Below are 17,303 nucleotides of genomic sequence, written 5' to 3'. Positions count from 1 at the left end.
ATGGTCGTTCTCTTCGTGACTGCCGAGATAGAGGTATCCACCTTCGGAACCCACAAGAACTCCAGAGTGTTCTCGAGCAAGGGATACAGCTTGTCCGGCTCACTTTAAGGCCAATCTCCAGAGTATCCCACTCCCTAACCATCAACTGCTTCACCAAACTATGAAAAGGAAAAGTCTTGGCTGGACCCCGTAAGCCTGCCATAACTGGGTCCACATCCTCCCGAGGGACTGCTATGCCTAGCTCCGCCAGAACATGTGGAATCAGGGGACCCAGCTTCTCCTCCTGAAATAGGCAAATCACCTTGGGATCATCATCTTCCAACGCCGGGCAAGGACCTGGTTCCTCGACCGGACCCTGCTGATCCATATCAGTGCCCAGAGAGCCAGCTCCCAGGGACAACCCTCTCTCAGAATCCTCTGAGGAAGCATCGCCAGCAGCCCTTACCATGGATTGTCTCTCTGAAGCCTCATGGCCTCCAAGGTCCTGGACACCTTAGGCCTTTTCTTAGATGCTTACGAGAGGGCTGGCCCACAGCCTTGCGAGCCAACAATGCTTTATGCATTAACACTACAAACTCTGGAGAAAACATAATAAAACTCTCAGAATCTTCTGCCAGAGGATCTGAGTCCTCCTCCGATTGCCCCGCATGGGCCCTCTGGCCTCATTGGTGCTGACATCGGCCGGAGAAAGCATGGGCGGGACATCCCCTCCCCCTGCTGCACGCTGGGTTTGAGCTACAAAGGTCTGTGAAATGGCCACCATACCCGCACCCAGCAGGAACGAATCAACAGCCTCATGCAGTGCAGTCTTCAGTCCCCCAGACCGGTGCTACAAAGACGCCAGAGCCCCTTCTGATGTGCACACCCCTCCAGGGAGGCATTGGGAACAGAGGCAAGCTAGGGAGAGGCGGATGGAGCTCTTTCTAAACTCTGAGCAATGAACCTCCTTCGGCATAGCGAACACTGCACCGCCCGTGAAGCAAGCACCCGTGTTGGGGAACAAGCGACCACGGGTAGAGCTGGAGAGAAAAATAAGTCTACCTCCCAAAGCTGCCTCACTGCACCGCCAGCGAGACCAGAGAAGTGCCTTAATTTTTTTTGTTTTTTGAAGCTAAAATTTATAAAGTACAGGAAAATAATAAAAGAGCATTCTTATCTGAGGAATGGGCCAAGCTTCTCGCAGAGCTCCAATAGGTGAGAGAACTGGACCACCAGCTTTCACCTCCAAACTGGTCCAGAGCAAATTAGGGTCCCCAACCCCTGCTCGTCCATCTCTACAACCAGAAGGGATGGTTCCACCAGGACCTGCCAACTTCCCTGGGAGAAATCTTCTATGAAAGAACAAAAAAAAAAAAAATTTTTTTTTTTTTTTTTTTTTAAAGGTTCAGAACTGCAGGTTTTGCACCTTCTCCATCTGCTGGAGACAGAGAAATACTGAAGAACTGCAGGTGCTACATCTGGTTATGTGCCAATGGCTGTGAAAATTTCTCTTCCAACTGCTGGAAAGGAAGCAAAACTCAGGATTCTGGACTGATCTGGGTACGAACACGGAATGGACATTTTTCAGCCAATCTGGTAGAAATGGAGCCAATGAAGTCCAAAGCAGCTCAACTTCAGATTTCTATCAAAGGTTCCTTGGCGTGAGTGGCAGACATGCAGGATTTTGCAAGGTTTGAGGAATCAGGTTGTAATTCTTCCCCCACCTCTCCAATTATGGCAAAACTCTAGTCCTAACCTATATATGAATTGTTTCCATCTTAGGTGTGTTATATTGCTGAAATCCTCCAAGTAACTAGGTATGTGGTCTGCAGCAAGCCCTGAGTGAATGTTTTAGCTTTAATGTGCAAAGAACATTGGATATTGCAGATAAATGTGTAAATAAGCAAGCCACTAAATGACTGAAAAACTGACATTTCATCCTTTTATTTTGCAATTTTTAAGAAAGATACATTACCCCATCTTTTTTCTCCAGAGAGCTTTTTAATCCTTGCAGTTCCTTAGCTGATAAGTCAGTCTGTATTTGGAGCTGACGTTTAACCTCTTGGCATGATTTTTCCTAAACATTTAGGAACATTTAATTGTTACTTGCTTCTGGAAACCAACTGTTACAAAAATCTTAAAGATTAATTGAAAATGTATATTATGAGAACTATAAAATGGATTAGATGCCAAGGAATGTCCGATTAGAAACTTTTATTTAAGGAGACATGTTCTTATTAACGGTGAGCCCGACTCAGGCTGAGTTTCGCCCCCACATTGGGGCTGCCTCAGGGGCTAAAATACACAAACAACAAATATGACTCAACAATGTGGGGGCGAAACTCGGCCTGAGTCAGGTTCACCATTAATAAAAACACGGCTCCTTAAATAAACGTTTCTAATTGGACATTCCTTGGCGTCTAATCCATTTTGTTGCTCTCACGGCTTTTTTTAGACAGCCTACCCTCCTGTTTTGTTGGTCTTTTTATGAGAACTATTACATATCAGACACTGCAGCTTGAGGTACTGCACAGTTTCTTTCTTTTAGAGAAACTAGGGTGTAGGGTAATAATCCTGAATGTAATTTGCTTTAAAACAGCCGACCAATCACAAAAGGTGGAATATTAAAAAAAATAAATAATAAAAAAAATAAAACATTAATACAATGTGAAATAAAGAATTTTAAATCTATCCCAAGTGGGAGGGTTGTCAAATATATTTTGAGAGAACATGGAGAGAGCAATTTCGGTTGCAGGGCCAAAATTGTGGAACACCTTGCCTCTCCATCTCAGACTTCAGGATAATCTGAAAAAATGTAAGATCTAAAAACATGGTGTTTCCAGCAGGCCTTTGGAATTGAACCTAAAGAATGTTAATTAGCTAGCACAGCAACTACCTGATGAGTTTTATTTTTCTTAACTTTTCTTCTTTTAATGTCTAGTTTTTAATTATCAGTTTTTATTTTGAAATTTTATGTATTTATATCTGTTTTCAACTGTTTTTATATATTATGTAAACCGTACAGATAGAATTCTGTATTCTGTGACACGGTATATAAAAGTTGTATACATAAAATAAATGGATGCTCGTCTTCTCAGACTCCCACTGCCTTATGCGCTATTCACATCTTCCCTCTGAATCCCCCCAGTGACACAGAGTGCAACTCACCACTTCTTCTAAAGCAGTTTTTCCTTTCTTTTTTTCTCTTTCTAGCGCATCCTGCGTCTCCTTCAAGGAGTTTGCCGTCTTTGATAATTTGTCTTTGGTATCTGTGAGTTCTTTAAGTAAGGAGTCCTTCTCCATTATGACTTTCTGCAGATCTGCTGCTATTGTTTGGATCTTACCATCTGTTTCTTTCTTCTGTTCCTTTACATGTTGATTTAATTTCTCAAGATCTTGTTTCAGAGTGATTTTTTTCCTTTTCTCCCTGTGAACACTTTTCCTTTGCCTGTTCCAGAGCATCAGACTTGCTTTGTAGCTCCAATTTAGTATTTGTCACTCTGTGTAAATACAAATCAGAGCTTTGCTAAAGGAAACATTTACTTTGTCCTAATTCTAGTTCCAAGCTTCTTATATAGCATTCTGAATCTGGTTTTCATCCATACTCCAGCTAGTGGGGGAAGAGTAACAAAATCCACAGAATACTTTAAAAAAAAAAAAAAAAGGGGCTTTTTAATGCTCTTCTTGAGCACACGCCCTCAGCCTTCTCCCTCCCCAGTACTAACAATTGCAATTAGGAAGTACAGTTATGCTTATACGTTTTCATACCCCTGGCATAATATCTAAGATGTGTAGCATTTTAAGAACCAATAAAAAAAGAGGGTTTTGTCTGATCATTCATGTTTACTTAAAATGCTAAAGACCACCAAACAGGTTGGAGAAACAAAAGACACACCAAAAGGATAAACCAATAAAAAAGGGGGGTGCATCAAAAATCATGTACCATCTACAGGCACAAGAGTCTTACTTGACGTAGCCAAATGGTGATTTATTAGGTAAACACAAATTATCCAGCTGACAGTCTTCAAAAAGTCAAGAAAAAAAAGGTATTAACAGTTACAACATTGTAGGTCTCCTGACACGGGCAGTGTTCCGCAACAGGCTGCACTGGGAGGGACGGAAACAGATCAGGAGAATCTTCAACGGGGTAGGAAATAATCTCCATACATGTATTCACAGTAACATTGAGGGGGATAAAGAGTAAGCGGCTGGCAATCCTGGAATCTATTTCAAAACATTGGGCCAGTCCATCGCAGCTGGAAAGTGTAACTGTGCTCCATGTGTAGCTTTCTGGCTGATGAATGCAAATTCTCCTCCAATATTTTCTAATAAAATGCTGCATTCATCCTGCCATCAATTTTGACAATTCCCTGTACTGCTGTAGCTCATACCCCCGCCAAAACAGCAGAGATCCACCTCCATACTTTATAGTAGGGATGATGTGCTTCTCTTCATAGGCTTATTGACTCCTCTCCAAAATTAGCGTTTATTTTTCTGATCATAAAATTCAATTTTGCTCTCATCACTCTAAATTATTTTGTTCCAGAAGTTTTGAGGCTTCTCTAGGTGCTGTTTGGCAATTCTAAGCGGACTGTTTTGTGGCATTTGTGCAGCAATAGCTTTTTTCTGGCAATTCTACCAATCAACCCATTTTTGTTCAAGTATCTCCTTATTGTGCTTGCTGAAACACACATACCACTGTTTTAAAAAAGCCTGTATTTTCAGTAGAAGTTGTTAGTGGGTTTTTCTTTGCATCCCGACAAATTTTCCTGACAGTTGTGTCTGAAATCTTTCTTGGTCTACCTGACCATGGCTTATTATTAATTTTCCACTTCTTGATGAGTTTGAACATACTGACTGGCATTTTCAAATCTCTGGATATCTTTTTATATCCGTTTCCAGATTTATAATGTTGAAGTACTTTTGCTCACAGATCCTTTGACAGTTCCCTTTGCTTTCCCCATACTTCAGTAACCAAAGTCAGTGCAGCCCTGGATGAAATGCACAAGGGTTTCTCAAGAGCTAAGAATCTCATTGACTATTTATATAGACACTAATTACAATCAAACAAGACACAGGTGTGGACACCTACTCTTCATTGCCATCTCAACCTGGGTGTATCAACTTGAGTGTATATTATCAGCCCAAACATTCAAGGGTATGCAAAAACTTTTGAACAGGGTCATTTTATTTCTTCCTTTATTGCTATGGTATGTTTAATGGTTGTGCTATTTTGTGATGCATAACAGTTGTATTTGAAATACATTAAAAATAAGATGCTTTGTCCAATCACTCATGTTTTCTTAAAATGCTACAAATCTTATAAATTCTGCCAGGGGTATGTAAACTTATGATCACAACTGTATTTGGGCATTGATTCAGAATTATATATGAAATCTATTCAGAACCAGAATGTACAGATATGGAATTTTTCTTGCTGGTTGTTCTTCAGATATTCTGGACCACTGGAGCTAGCAAGCAGTCCTCAAATAAAGGAAAAATGAATTATTACAGCTCAAATTCTTCTTCCAAAAGAGGTATTAGAGGCAATTCTGGTATCTAGTCTCTAATGTTTTATAGAATATTTGTACCAGTCCAAAACTACTGCTTCAGCCTTTTTCAGCCCATACCTTATCAAGCATACCCCTGAGTAACACTCTGGCCTTGGGCTGCTTACACTTTCCAACTATATTCAGAGGGAGGTGGGAGTTGGGGTGGGGTGGGGGGAGAGGTCTCAAGCACATTTGTTAGTCTCTGGGGGAGGGGGATCAATCTGGCAGACCAACTGGCTAGGTTATATATTTTCCTTTTGCAGAGATTGCCACCTTCTCTGAATGTGGCTGGTTAGGGTGCACTACCTGGAAAACTTTAAAACCTGGTAGACAATACTAAAGATAGGGCTTCATTTAATGATTGTATTTTGTAATGTTTATGCTGATTTTTATTATTGTACCCCGCTCTGACCAGATTTGTTCTGATTTAGTGGTTTAAAAGAACCAATAAATATATTAATAGCAATAGGGAAGCACACTTTTTTTTAAGCTCACTGCTACTGAAGAGAGGATTAGAGGCCTAGGTGGCCTCCACGGTAAAAGGTGCTCCTGGTATTAAAGGAAAGACTTGCTCTCCCCCAAAATATCTGAAAAGAGTGAACAGAGTCAGCCAATCCAAGTTAGTTTGGTTCCATTTACTATACTGCCACACTGGAATAGAGACACCATGAAACTATGATTTCTCTATGGTATGGGAATGCCTCAAAAATAGGGGAGAGCTATAGCCCCCAAAAGCTCTAATTTAAAAAAAATGCCAGTGTGATGTTATGACAATTTTTTTTTTGGAAGGGGGTGGGCGATTTACAATTTATGCACATTATTTTATTTTTGTACTCAGCAATGGTTCTGCAGGTCCCTCTAGATAAGCCAGGAATCTCAGGTATTGCAGGAGAAATTAGGAAATCCCCATCCCAAATCTGGAAAGATGAAATTAAAACTTACCTGTTAATTTCCATTCCTTTAATCCTACTAGACCAGACCAGATAAGTGAACTGCCAGCAGATGGAGACAGAGGCAAAAAAAAAAGAAAAAAAAAAGCTCAATGTGGTCTAGTACTGCCTTCAGCTCTTCAGTATCCTAAGTCAAAACTAAGTTAACTGAAGGCAATTGTTTTGGGTTTCAAATTGCCACCACAATCAAAACCTGAAGCAGCCAAAAAAACTTCATAATGTTCATTAACTTAGGAATAAGATTATCCCCTATACCAAGGTCACAATTAGGCTAACTACCTTTAGAATGAGCAACAATGTACTGGCTGTTAGTTTTCTTAACTGGTCAGACTAAAAGCCTGGATCACCATTGCTTCCCTGTGTAGGTTTTGAGGACTAAAAGAAATAAAATTAACAGATGAATTTAAATTTAACCTTCCTTATCATCCATACCAGACCAATCCAGACAAGAGGGCTGTACCCAAGCTCCACCCAAATAGGACAGGAGAAAGCCATGATAACTCTCGGGACTCCTGTATCAAAAAAATAGCCTCTTCCAGTCTGCACACTATACAGAGGTGCTTAAAGCAGAGGTGCAACGGAGTTAAGGGTATTGCTCTGCTATTATCCTCTAGAAAGAGATCCTGACTGCCTACAAGGACTTCTGCATCCTCGTCAAGTAGGATTATTGGCCCTCTGGTACCTGCAAACTCTTAATGAAGAGGGTCAAAGCACGTATCTCCTTGATTCATCCTGAAATCAATGTCTTAGAAACCACTGTGTTTTAACAGGACACATCAATAGACCAAAGATCTATCTGAGAAGAGACTGATTTTTTGAGTTTTAGTATGTTTTGATTTTAATTTGTTTTATCTGTTTTATGTTCAATATTTGTGCATTTATGACATGAGGTGGGTGGCACCTTATAAACCAGGGGTCGGGAACCTTTTTGGCTGAGAAAGCCATGAATGCCTCATATTTTAAAATGTAATTCCGTGAGAGCCATACTAACTACAACCCCCCCACCCTCCTGACCCCGCCCCCCAAGACCTCCAAAATTAATTTACTACAACCCCCCCCCCAAGACCTGCCAAAAGTCCCTGGTGGTCCAGCGGGGGTCCAGGGCTCACAGACAAATCTTTAATAAAAAAAGTAAAAATCTAACAAAAAACCCCACCCTCCTGACGCCCCCCAAGACCTGCCAAAAGTCCCTGGTGGTCCAGCGGGGGTCCAGGAACGGTCCAGGAGTGATCTCCTGGACTTGGGCTGTCGGCTGCCAGTAGTCAAAATGGCGCCGATGGCCCTTTGCCCTCACTATGTCACTGGGGTCGACCAATGGCGGTGGTAGCCCCTGTGACATAGTAAGGGCAAAAGGCCGTTGACGCCATTTTGATTACTGGCAGCCGACGGCCCTTTGCCCTTACTATGTCACAGGGGCTACCGCCGCCATTGGTTAACCCCAGTGACATAGTGAGGGCAAAGGGCCGTCGGCGCCATTTTGACTACTGGCAGCAGACAGCCCAAGTCCAGGAGATCACTCCCGGACCGCTCCTGGACCCCCGCTGGACCACCAGGGACTTTTGGCAGGTCTTGGGGGGTTGTAGTAAATTAATTTTGGAGGTCTTGGGAGGGCGTCAGGAGGGTGGGGTTTTTTGTTAGATTTTTATTAAAGATTTGTCTGCGAGCCAGATGCAGCCATCAAAAGAGCCACATCTGGCTCGCGAGCCATAGGTTCCTGACCCCTAAACTAACCAATTTATTGAGACATGAACTTTCGAGGACAGAATCCACTTCATCAGTTGCTTGAAGTGAAGTACAGAGGTGAGAAATATATGGGGATGGAGGAGGGATACAGAACAAGAAAGGCATTGAATAGGCAGGCAGGGTATAGAATTAAGGTGGTATTAGCATTATAGTCCACACTCCTGACAACCAAGGTGTGTGAAAAGACAGAATGATCTGACAACAGAAGTTCACAGATAGTTGTAATGTGCCATGAAGTCATTGTCTTTCTGGTTTTTTGTGAAGGGTGACCGAGGTGAGGTATTTTACTAGCATGTAGGCATCCGAATCAGCCTTATTTAATTTTCTCTCATTAGGACATGCATTGGTGGTAAATTGCTGTCTTTACATAAGTAGGGTTATTGGACCTAGCAGTAGGGAGAGTTTATGTTGCTGTTACTGAGAAAGTCATGCTCTGCACCCACTGTTGTGTGTGTGTGTGGGGGGGGAGAGTGTCAAAGGGGTTCCTGTGGATGCAGAGTATATGTTTACGCCCCATGACTGTCATGTGTTCAGTATCATGCATGTGAGAACCATCTGTCAGGTATCTCCCAACAGAAAAAAGGTTGAGAACCACTGCTATAGAGAACTGCAGCTGCATAATCTCTGCCCAATGAAAAATATGTAGCCCCCACAAAACTTCCCTGTAATACTATCGGAGGGAGGGAGGTGGTAAGAGCTTGGCATGCTTGACAATTTTTGGTGCAAAGCAGCAGTAAAATGGCTGCTACTCCCACCAAAAAGAGGAGAGGCAACCAGACCCAGTTCCATGTGAAATACAATGATGCCTTCCATTGTAAGAGCCAGAGTTCAATCTGGGGAACCCATCCAGTTTCACTTTTGATAGGATGCTAACCTCTACGTATTGCATCCAATCACTTGGAACCTGTCTACGCATAAGCCAGACAGAATGCTGAGATGCTATGCTGCCTCCTTTTTACAGCTGTATCGGAAGAAAAGGAGGAGGGAGGGATTATTTCAAACTCCTGACTGAGTCCAAATCCAACAGAGTACCATAAGTGAATAGGAGGCAGTCCAGGGAACCTATTCTACAAGGTGTTTGTTTTTCTAAATAAACTTTACTGCCTCCCTGTCACTCTCCAAGAATAAAGTGAGTGTGTACTGTCAATATCTCCTGCTGCCAGATCCAAAGGAACAAAATCACAGGGGACCACTCAGATTCTTGACCCATTGGTGCGCAAAGTCTGACCCCAACTGACTCTGTCCCCAAGGAGTGAGGGAGGATCAGTTACCCGACTACCTCCAAATCTCTGTCTATGCTCCACTGGGAACTTGAGTTATAGCCTTACCAGAAGCTGCCTATTTCTAGCTGCAGCACCAGTTCCATGGTGCTGCAGAATCTGCTGGAGAAAGAAATATTGGAGGCAGTACCAGTCCCTATAAGGGGAGTGAAGTCCGCTTTCAGCTTTTTTCTCTCTGTCTCCCATCTGCTGGCAGGGAGATAAAACCCACTTGTCTAGACTGAGTTGGCATGGACAACAAGGATTATCAATTATACTAGAAGTTCATGATAGGTGTTGCAGGGATGATCTGCAAATCCCATAACTAGCAGTAGTACACATAGGCAACCAGGAAGACAAGTAGTTACTATCTGCCACCAACTATTATATTATGAAAGGAGTAAAAGCCCAGAAACGGGCAGGTGCTTACCCAAGAAAGAGTGAAAACCTGATTTATCAGAAGCTGGTGTTCTGAGCAGTAAAACTGTCCATACTGAAGTATATTTTCTTTAGGCCCCAACATGCCATCCTCTGAAATGCGCTACACCTACTGGAGGTGAAGAAATGAGCAAGCATGCTCAGTGGTAGCATACAAAAGATTCTTTTCAAAAAGCCAGTGAAACTGCTCAGTCTCTACTTCTGGAATATGGAAGAAAACCAGATGTTCCAGAAGAACTTACAAGGAAGAATCAGAATCACAGCATTCTGTTCACAGTAAATATTTAAACCTGTTTAGAAATTAGCATGAGAATATGACATACCAGCAACTACACACCTAATGAAGTACCTCATTATTAGTGCAATGAAGTGCAGATAAACTGTTTTCTTAAATACAGAAAAACTTTTTGTCATGGAATGTACAGAAAATCTAGTATAAAATTACAAAATCATGTCTGTAAATCAAGTGAAGTAAAAGTTTCAGGAGCCTGGTATAGTGGTTAGACCCTGAAGACCTAGTTTTAAAATTGTCTAGCCTCCCTCACCCTATGACCTTGAGCAAGTTATTTAAACTGCCAGAGTTTGGAGATTGTAAGCACTATGGGGCAGGACACTAAGCACATGAACACACTCATAATGCTGCCTATACACAATATAAATAAATGCCATCTTTAGCCATATAAGCTAATGCATCTGTCATCCAATGCTTTCAATGCTCTGAATTTAGGCGTCTGTTAAGATAGCAGGAAACTGATTTCAAGGCCCATTTAAGAAACAAAATTTTCTTGCAAAAACAGAAAGCATGCTGGACCAGAGGAAGAGACAGTTTCATTCTGTTCAGTTAAGGTTATATAGGGGTGCCATATGGGTCCTGATTTTCCCAACAGGGTTGATTCAGTCTTTGATTTACTCTACTACATGTAGGAATTGTAGTACTGATTTCCTGATTGCTAGTCCAAGTATGCGGTGGGGTAAGCCCAGGACTGGTGAACTCTGTTGGGTGAATCTGGAGTCAACTGGCAACCCTACTATAATCTGACCACACTGCCCCTCCCCCACCTTGCCTTCACAAGAAAAGGCAAGAGAGGACCCAGATACCAGAGACCTCGGATTTTCAAAGAATATTACATGTAAATTATATTTTTTAAACCTGCTGTGGCTCCCTGCTCTTAGTTTATTTACAGCCAATCCTGTAGCATTCTGGGATAATTGTTCTTATTGTGTGAGGGGGGGGGGGGGGAGAAAAAAAGGAAAATCAAAATTGCATGAAGTCACATGGCTGACTACTTCACACTTCCTGTGACATGTTTGCAAACTACCATTAACAGCAGGGAGACGACAGGCACTAAGTAGCAGCAGAATTAGTAAAATAATCTTTGGGGGGTGGGGTTAAGTTGTTTGATCAGAACCTCCTAGCTAAGACTGTAGAAAACCTTTATTAAATGTTACTTCTGAAAACTCCAAGATAAATCTCATTTATGTCTTCTCCTCTGTATGCCTCTTTAGGAAAAATACTAAACGTCGTTCACTTACACTTCTTTTTCGGCTTCAAGCTGCCTGCCGAGTTCTGTGGCTCGGCGCCCAAGCTCAGAACTTTGCTCCTTTTGCTGCTTTATCTCCTGTATCGCTTGTTCTCTGCTTGCCTTAAGATTGAGAATGTCGGCTTCAAGTTTCTACAGGGGTTCAAATAATGCTTTGTCAGTCTCATCCTAGATCTGTCATAAGTACTGAATTCCAGTCATAATATAACCTGCTCAAATATCCTCTATTATTAACCTGCATTAGTAGTCACAACACTAAAAAGCAGTGGTGTAATTGCATCAGTTTTTCTAAGAAGGCTGAGATGGCCTGCATTGAGGAACCATGGCTAGAACTCAAATGTCTGCGGCCTGGGCATTGTCATTGAAATAATCAAAGCTGAAGATGGCAAGGCCTTAAATGGCTTCTAGTGGAGTTGGAGGTAGTCATCTCTATAACAGATTTTGGGCATGACGAAGAGATATAGAGGGTACTTGTAGGAATAAGGGTTCAGAAGTCAGGTAAAAAGACTCAGGGGTGAGGGGGAATTGGTGCTGCATTTGGGAAGTTATATGTACATCAATGCAAAGGGGATAAATCTAACTAGGTAGACTGATGGGCCATTTGGATTTTAGCTACTGTTACTTACTGTTACTATATTAGACTGTGTGCATGTAACACAAGGATGCTGGAAAGATTTTGCCAAATATATACTTAGCATTCCATATTTTAACTGACAAAATGACATGAGAAACTGCATATTTAAAAAGTGTGTAACAGTTGCCAATTTATGCACTATGAAAGACTTATTTGACCAAAACATTACCATTTCTCCCATTTTCTCTGTCCATTAAGTTCCTTTGCTCTCAATGTAACTAAAACAGAATCTTAAGTCACCTCTCTCTCTTGCCCAAAATTCTTCTTTCAGGGGTTTCATATGCTGGTATGCATGAATCATGGGTACTATGGGGATGAAAGTATTCCTAGCAGTTAACAGAATACAGTTTGTGCCAATCGTTTTATTTTGATTTATCTGTAGGATCATTTGATTAGTACTCCCATAGGGGTACAAAAACTAAAAATCATAACCGATGCAAAATAAAACATACATCCCACAATATATTATGGAACATAAAGGAAAGATAAATGGGCAATCTGGCTAGTCAAGGCTATTTTCCCATTCTGAACTAAGAAAATAACATTTGGGCCCAATACAATCAGAACCATGAATAAGCCCCAAATCAGTCACTTTGACTGGTTGATCCAGACGGTGTGCACACAGTATACTACCTAATGTGTATCTGAACCATGTCCCTACAACTCTGGAAAACTCCTGAGCTAAGGAAATGGCCAAGTACCTATAATGAACCCTATGACCATTTTTTCTCATTTGCAATGGCTCAAGAGTCTTAAGAATATAAGATATGCCATACTGATGGACCTTTGGTCTGACCCAAGCTCAGTATCTTGTTTCTAATAGTGGCCAATCCAGGTCACAGTTACCTGGCAGGATTCCAAAAGGTCAATATATTCCCTGCTGCTTATCCCAGGGGACAAGCAGTGACTCTTACCTGCTAATTTTCATTCTTGTAGTACCATAGATCAGTCCAGACTCCTGGGTTTTGCCTCCCTGCCAACAGCTAGAATAGAGAAAGCTTCACTGACACTATACATAATCCAGTGTGCCACCTGCAGTCCCCTCAGTATTGACCTGTACTCAAGCCAAGATGACAGCAACAACCATAAACTTCTAAGCAACTTCCCTCCCCTCCAACGAGCTGGAGGAAGGTGATGGTATGAGCCTAAGCTTTGCTTCCAGGTCCCATCCGAGGTAGAGTTCCGCTCATAGAACACTCACACCAAAGCACATGGAAGCCGGAGCCCCCCACATCCAAGTGATAATGCCTAGCAAAAGTGTGCAATGGCTTCCTAGTAGCTGTCCTGCAAATTTCATGTGGAGACACCTTTTGTGACTCAGCCCAGGTCGCTTGAGAATGTGTCGAGTGTGCCCTAAACACCCAACACTAGGTGCTCTTTAAAAAATGAAAGTCGATTTGATCACTTCCTTCAGCCACCACACAATTGTAGCCTTCTTTGAACCACTCCACAGTATAAAAAGGTGATCCAATCTACAAAAATCATTAGTGACCTATAGATACTTCAATAAGGCATGCCTCCCATCTAGGAGCCTAAGCTCCTCTGTGAGAGGCATAGAGCAATTCAAACCCGGAAAAGCTGGAAGTTCCACTGGATTAAGATGGAACACAGACTACCTTAGGCAGAAAAGGCGGCACTGAGCATAAAGATACTCCTGACATTTGTAGGAAGGGATCTCAACATGACAGAGGCTGGAGCTCGGAAATTCTCCTGAACAAATAGCCACCAAGAAAACCACTAAGAGCCATCTTTAGTAGTTCAAACAGCCTCACACAATCCTCTAAGCACTAGATTCAGAATCCAAGACGGACAAATGTTCTTCACCTGAGGATGTAAGTTCTTAGCTCATATTACATCTGGATGTGCAGACAGAAGATACCCTTACCCCAGAAACAACCCAATGTCACTACTTGGACTCTCAGAATTAAAGGCAAGTCCCTTGACCAGAACCTTCCTGTAGAAAAGCCAAAATATATGACACCATAGCCTGAACAGGCTGAGGCTGCACTCCAAGAGCAAACCAGGACTCGAAGACCCTCCAAATGCACACATACGTCAAAAGATGTAGGTGGTCACCTAGCAGAAACTAAGGTGGAAATAACTGCCTCAGAGTATCCCCTCCACCTCAGTTGTCTCCTTTCAGAAGCGAAAGACAGAAGTGAGCTGTCTGACCCAAAAATATTGGGCCCTGGTGGAGAAACGTTGACTGATGTCTAAACTCAGCAGCATGTCTATGGCCAAGTTGATCAGATCTGGGAACCATGCTCGATGTGGCCACCTCTGGAGCTACCAGGATCACATTGCCCAGACATTTCTCTATCCGCTGTAATCCCTTGTCCACTAGAGACCATGGAGAGAAAACAAAGAAGAATCCCTTGAGTCCATGGTGGCACCTGAGCATCGATTCCTTCCGTACCATGTTCTCTTCGGTGGCTGTAAAACTGCAACACCTTGGTGTTCTCTTTGGTCGCCATTATGTTCATATGGAGACACCCCTATCTTCCGTGAATAAGACCTCGCTGCCTCCAACAGCTCCCATTCCCCAGGGTCTAACTTTCTCTGACTGAGAAAATGCACCTGAACATTGTCCACTCCAGTGATGTGAGACACCGCCAGCTGCTCCAAGTGCTGCTCTATCCAGAGAATCAACTACCAGGCCTCTCGAGCCACTGCCAGACTCTTGGTTCCGCCTTGACAGTTGATGTAGGCTGCTGTATTCGTACTGTCTGATAGGATCCGTACCAGATTGCCGCATAACCATGATAGGCAAGCAACACGAAATGTTTTGTTCTCTTCTAACAGACTGACAGAACATGAGGCTTCCTGTTTTGACCACTGGCCCTGTACTGACTGATCTTGACACACCACCTTCCATCGGCTTTCATCAGTAGTGACTATTACCCAATTGGGAACCTCCAATTCTGCATACACTTGCGATGGTGCAAGTGAGTCACTACAATAGGCTGTCCCTGGCTTCCCCCTCTAACGGAACAGGAAGATGAAACTTTCAATAATAGATTCCAGTGGGACAGAAGAACCCCCTGCAGAGGCTGCATATGTGCGAACACCCAATGCATTAAATTTCAACATCAATGCCCTAGAACAGTGGTCCCCAACCCTGTCCTGGGGGCCCACCAGTCAGTTGGGTTTTCAGGATATTCACAATGAATATGCATGAGAGAAAATTTGCATACACTGCCTCCATAACATGCAGATTTTCTCTCATGCATATTCATTGTGGATATCCTGAAAACCCGACTGACTGGTGGGCCCTGAGGCCAGGGTTGGGTACCACTGCCCTAGAACCCAGACCCTTGGCACCAAAAGCTCTAGCAGATGCCAAATCTGATTCTGCAATTTCAGCAATCTCCCTCCATGAGAAACTCTCTCCACCAGCATGTCAAACTGAGCTCCCAGATACTCAAGAGTTTGGGAAAGGACTAAATGGCTCTTTGCTAGGTTCACCACTCATCCTAGAGACTTCAAGTGCAGCGGTATCTTTTGTACTGATTGTTGACAGAGGTCCTCTTATTTTGCATGAATAAGCCAATCATCCAGACAAAGATGCACCAACATACCCTCCCTTGTCCAATGTGGCCGCCGCCACCATCATCATCATCTTGTTGGAGGTATGCGGAGCCATCGCCAGCTGAAGGGAAGGGCTTGAAACCGAAAATGTTCCCTTAGGACCATGAACCTCAGGAATCTCTGGTGCTCCAGCCAATGGCTATGTGCAGATTATGACTGTCAAGTCGAGAGATGCCAAGAACTTTCCCTTGCATACCGCCGCTATGATGGACTTCAGAGTCTCCATGCAGAAACAAGGAACCTTGAGAGCTACATTGACCTTCTTTAAATCCAATATCGGCCGAAACATCCCTTCCTTTTTTTTTTTTTTCAGAACCACAAAATAGATGGAATATAGGAAAATTGGTTTCCCTCTTTTTAAAACTTGCCTCTGGGACATTCCACTGAATGTTAAATAACTCCTGAGTTGGATAAAGGGGGGAAAAGAAACCGGACACAAACTGACTTCCTGCCACGCCAAGCATATTTAGGGTTTGAGCCAACAATCTCAGCAACTCAGCAAGACATCTCGGGGGGGGGGGGGGGGGAGTCTGAGCAGAGTCCGATATGGCTCTCAATTGGATGTAATTTCTCTTTCTTCAAGAAGTGAGAAAGCCAAATACCCATCTGAATTCTCTGTCGTCTCATGACTGACAAATGGGAGGCCCAAGCACGCAATCCCTACATAGTAGGTTGCATTGCCTTTGCTGGGCACCCCTGCAGAAAGGTTTGCAAGCCCTGGAAACATTCCACCCAGGAGAAGGAGGATGGATCTATACCAGAGCCCATAAGCCAAACCTTGCTCTCTCCAACCTCTCTCTTGGGGAAACTTCTGTCATCATGAACAAGGGAGGAGAAGAACTGACTGTTGCCTTGTCTCTGGAGGGGAGGGGAGTGAGAGGCACCATAGGCGAGAGGATGTCCCAATATGGACAAAAGCTGTAGTATTCAAATCACTTGGAGCATCTAAACAGCACTGACACAAATGGGAAAGAGCAAGTTCTGAATTGCTCTCAGACGGCAAGCCTCACAGATAGCAAGGCGCTTGGACATGTTCGTCCCCAGTGAACTTTGGCTCCTGCACGCACACAAACACCATCCGGGCCTATGCACTCATCCCTCCATGCGCTCAAGACTAAGCAGCGGTTGTACGCATACAAGTACCCACGCAAATATGCATTCAAGTCTAGGTAGCAGACGTATCTGCTCAAATCTAGGCTGCGGCCTTACGTGCAAAGGTTATTGCGCATGCAACTGCCATGCGACAAGAATGTGCACACACATATATGCGCAAGGAAAGAACCACCTCCGCGGCCTACCATGCGGTCAAGCAAAACCTGCCTGCACCTTCAGCATGTTAAGGTCCGGATACATTGAACATCCGGCACCAAAAATCACCGAAGGCCTGGAGGTCAACGATTGCCAGCATGGCTAAAAAGTGAGATGAAAGAGGCTATTTCAGCCAAAAGATCTTCATTCAAAAATGGGAAGGATCCATCAGAAGAAAATAGGATAAAGCAGAAAGCCTGCGAGGAAGTTGGTTGGCCATTAGATAATCAAGAGGTTAAAGGGGCATATAGGGAAGATAAGGCCATCACAGAAAGACTAAATTAATTCTTTGAGTCGGAGTTTACTGAAGA

General features: G+C 43.1%; 1 protein-coding gene across 1 annotated transcript in view; it reads right to left on the bottom strand.

Moving 5' to 3' along the window:
* EEA1 (early endosome antigen 1) overlaps nucleotides 1-17,303 on the bottom strand; it is a 372,360-nt gene that overhangs the window by 79,699 nt on the left and 275,358 nt on the right. The window contains 4 exon segments of the mRNA XM_029601632.1: nucleotides 1,955-2,056; nucleotides 3,148-3,387; nucleotides 3,389-3,479; nucleotides 11,455-11,594. Of these exon segments, the coding sequence (XP_029457492.1) occupies nucleotides 1,955-2,056; nucleotides 3,148-3,387; nucleotides 3,389-3,479; nucleotides 11,455-11,594 (573 nt within the window).

Source organism: Rhinatrema bivittatum, chromosome 4 (genome assembly GCF_901001135.1).
Source record: "Rhinatrema bivittatum chromosome 4, aRhiBiv1.1, whole genome shotgun sequence".
Lineage (NCBI taxonomy): Eukaryota > Metazoa > Chordata > Amphibia > Gymnophiona > Rhinatrematidae > Rhinatrema > Rhinatrema bivittatum.
The sequence above is the reverse complement of the archived record's forward strand: the minus strand, read 5'-3'. Positions and strand labels throughout refer to the sequence as shown.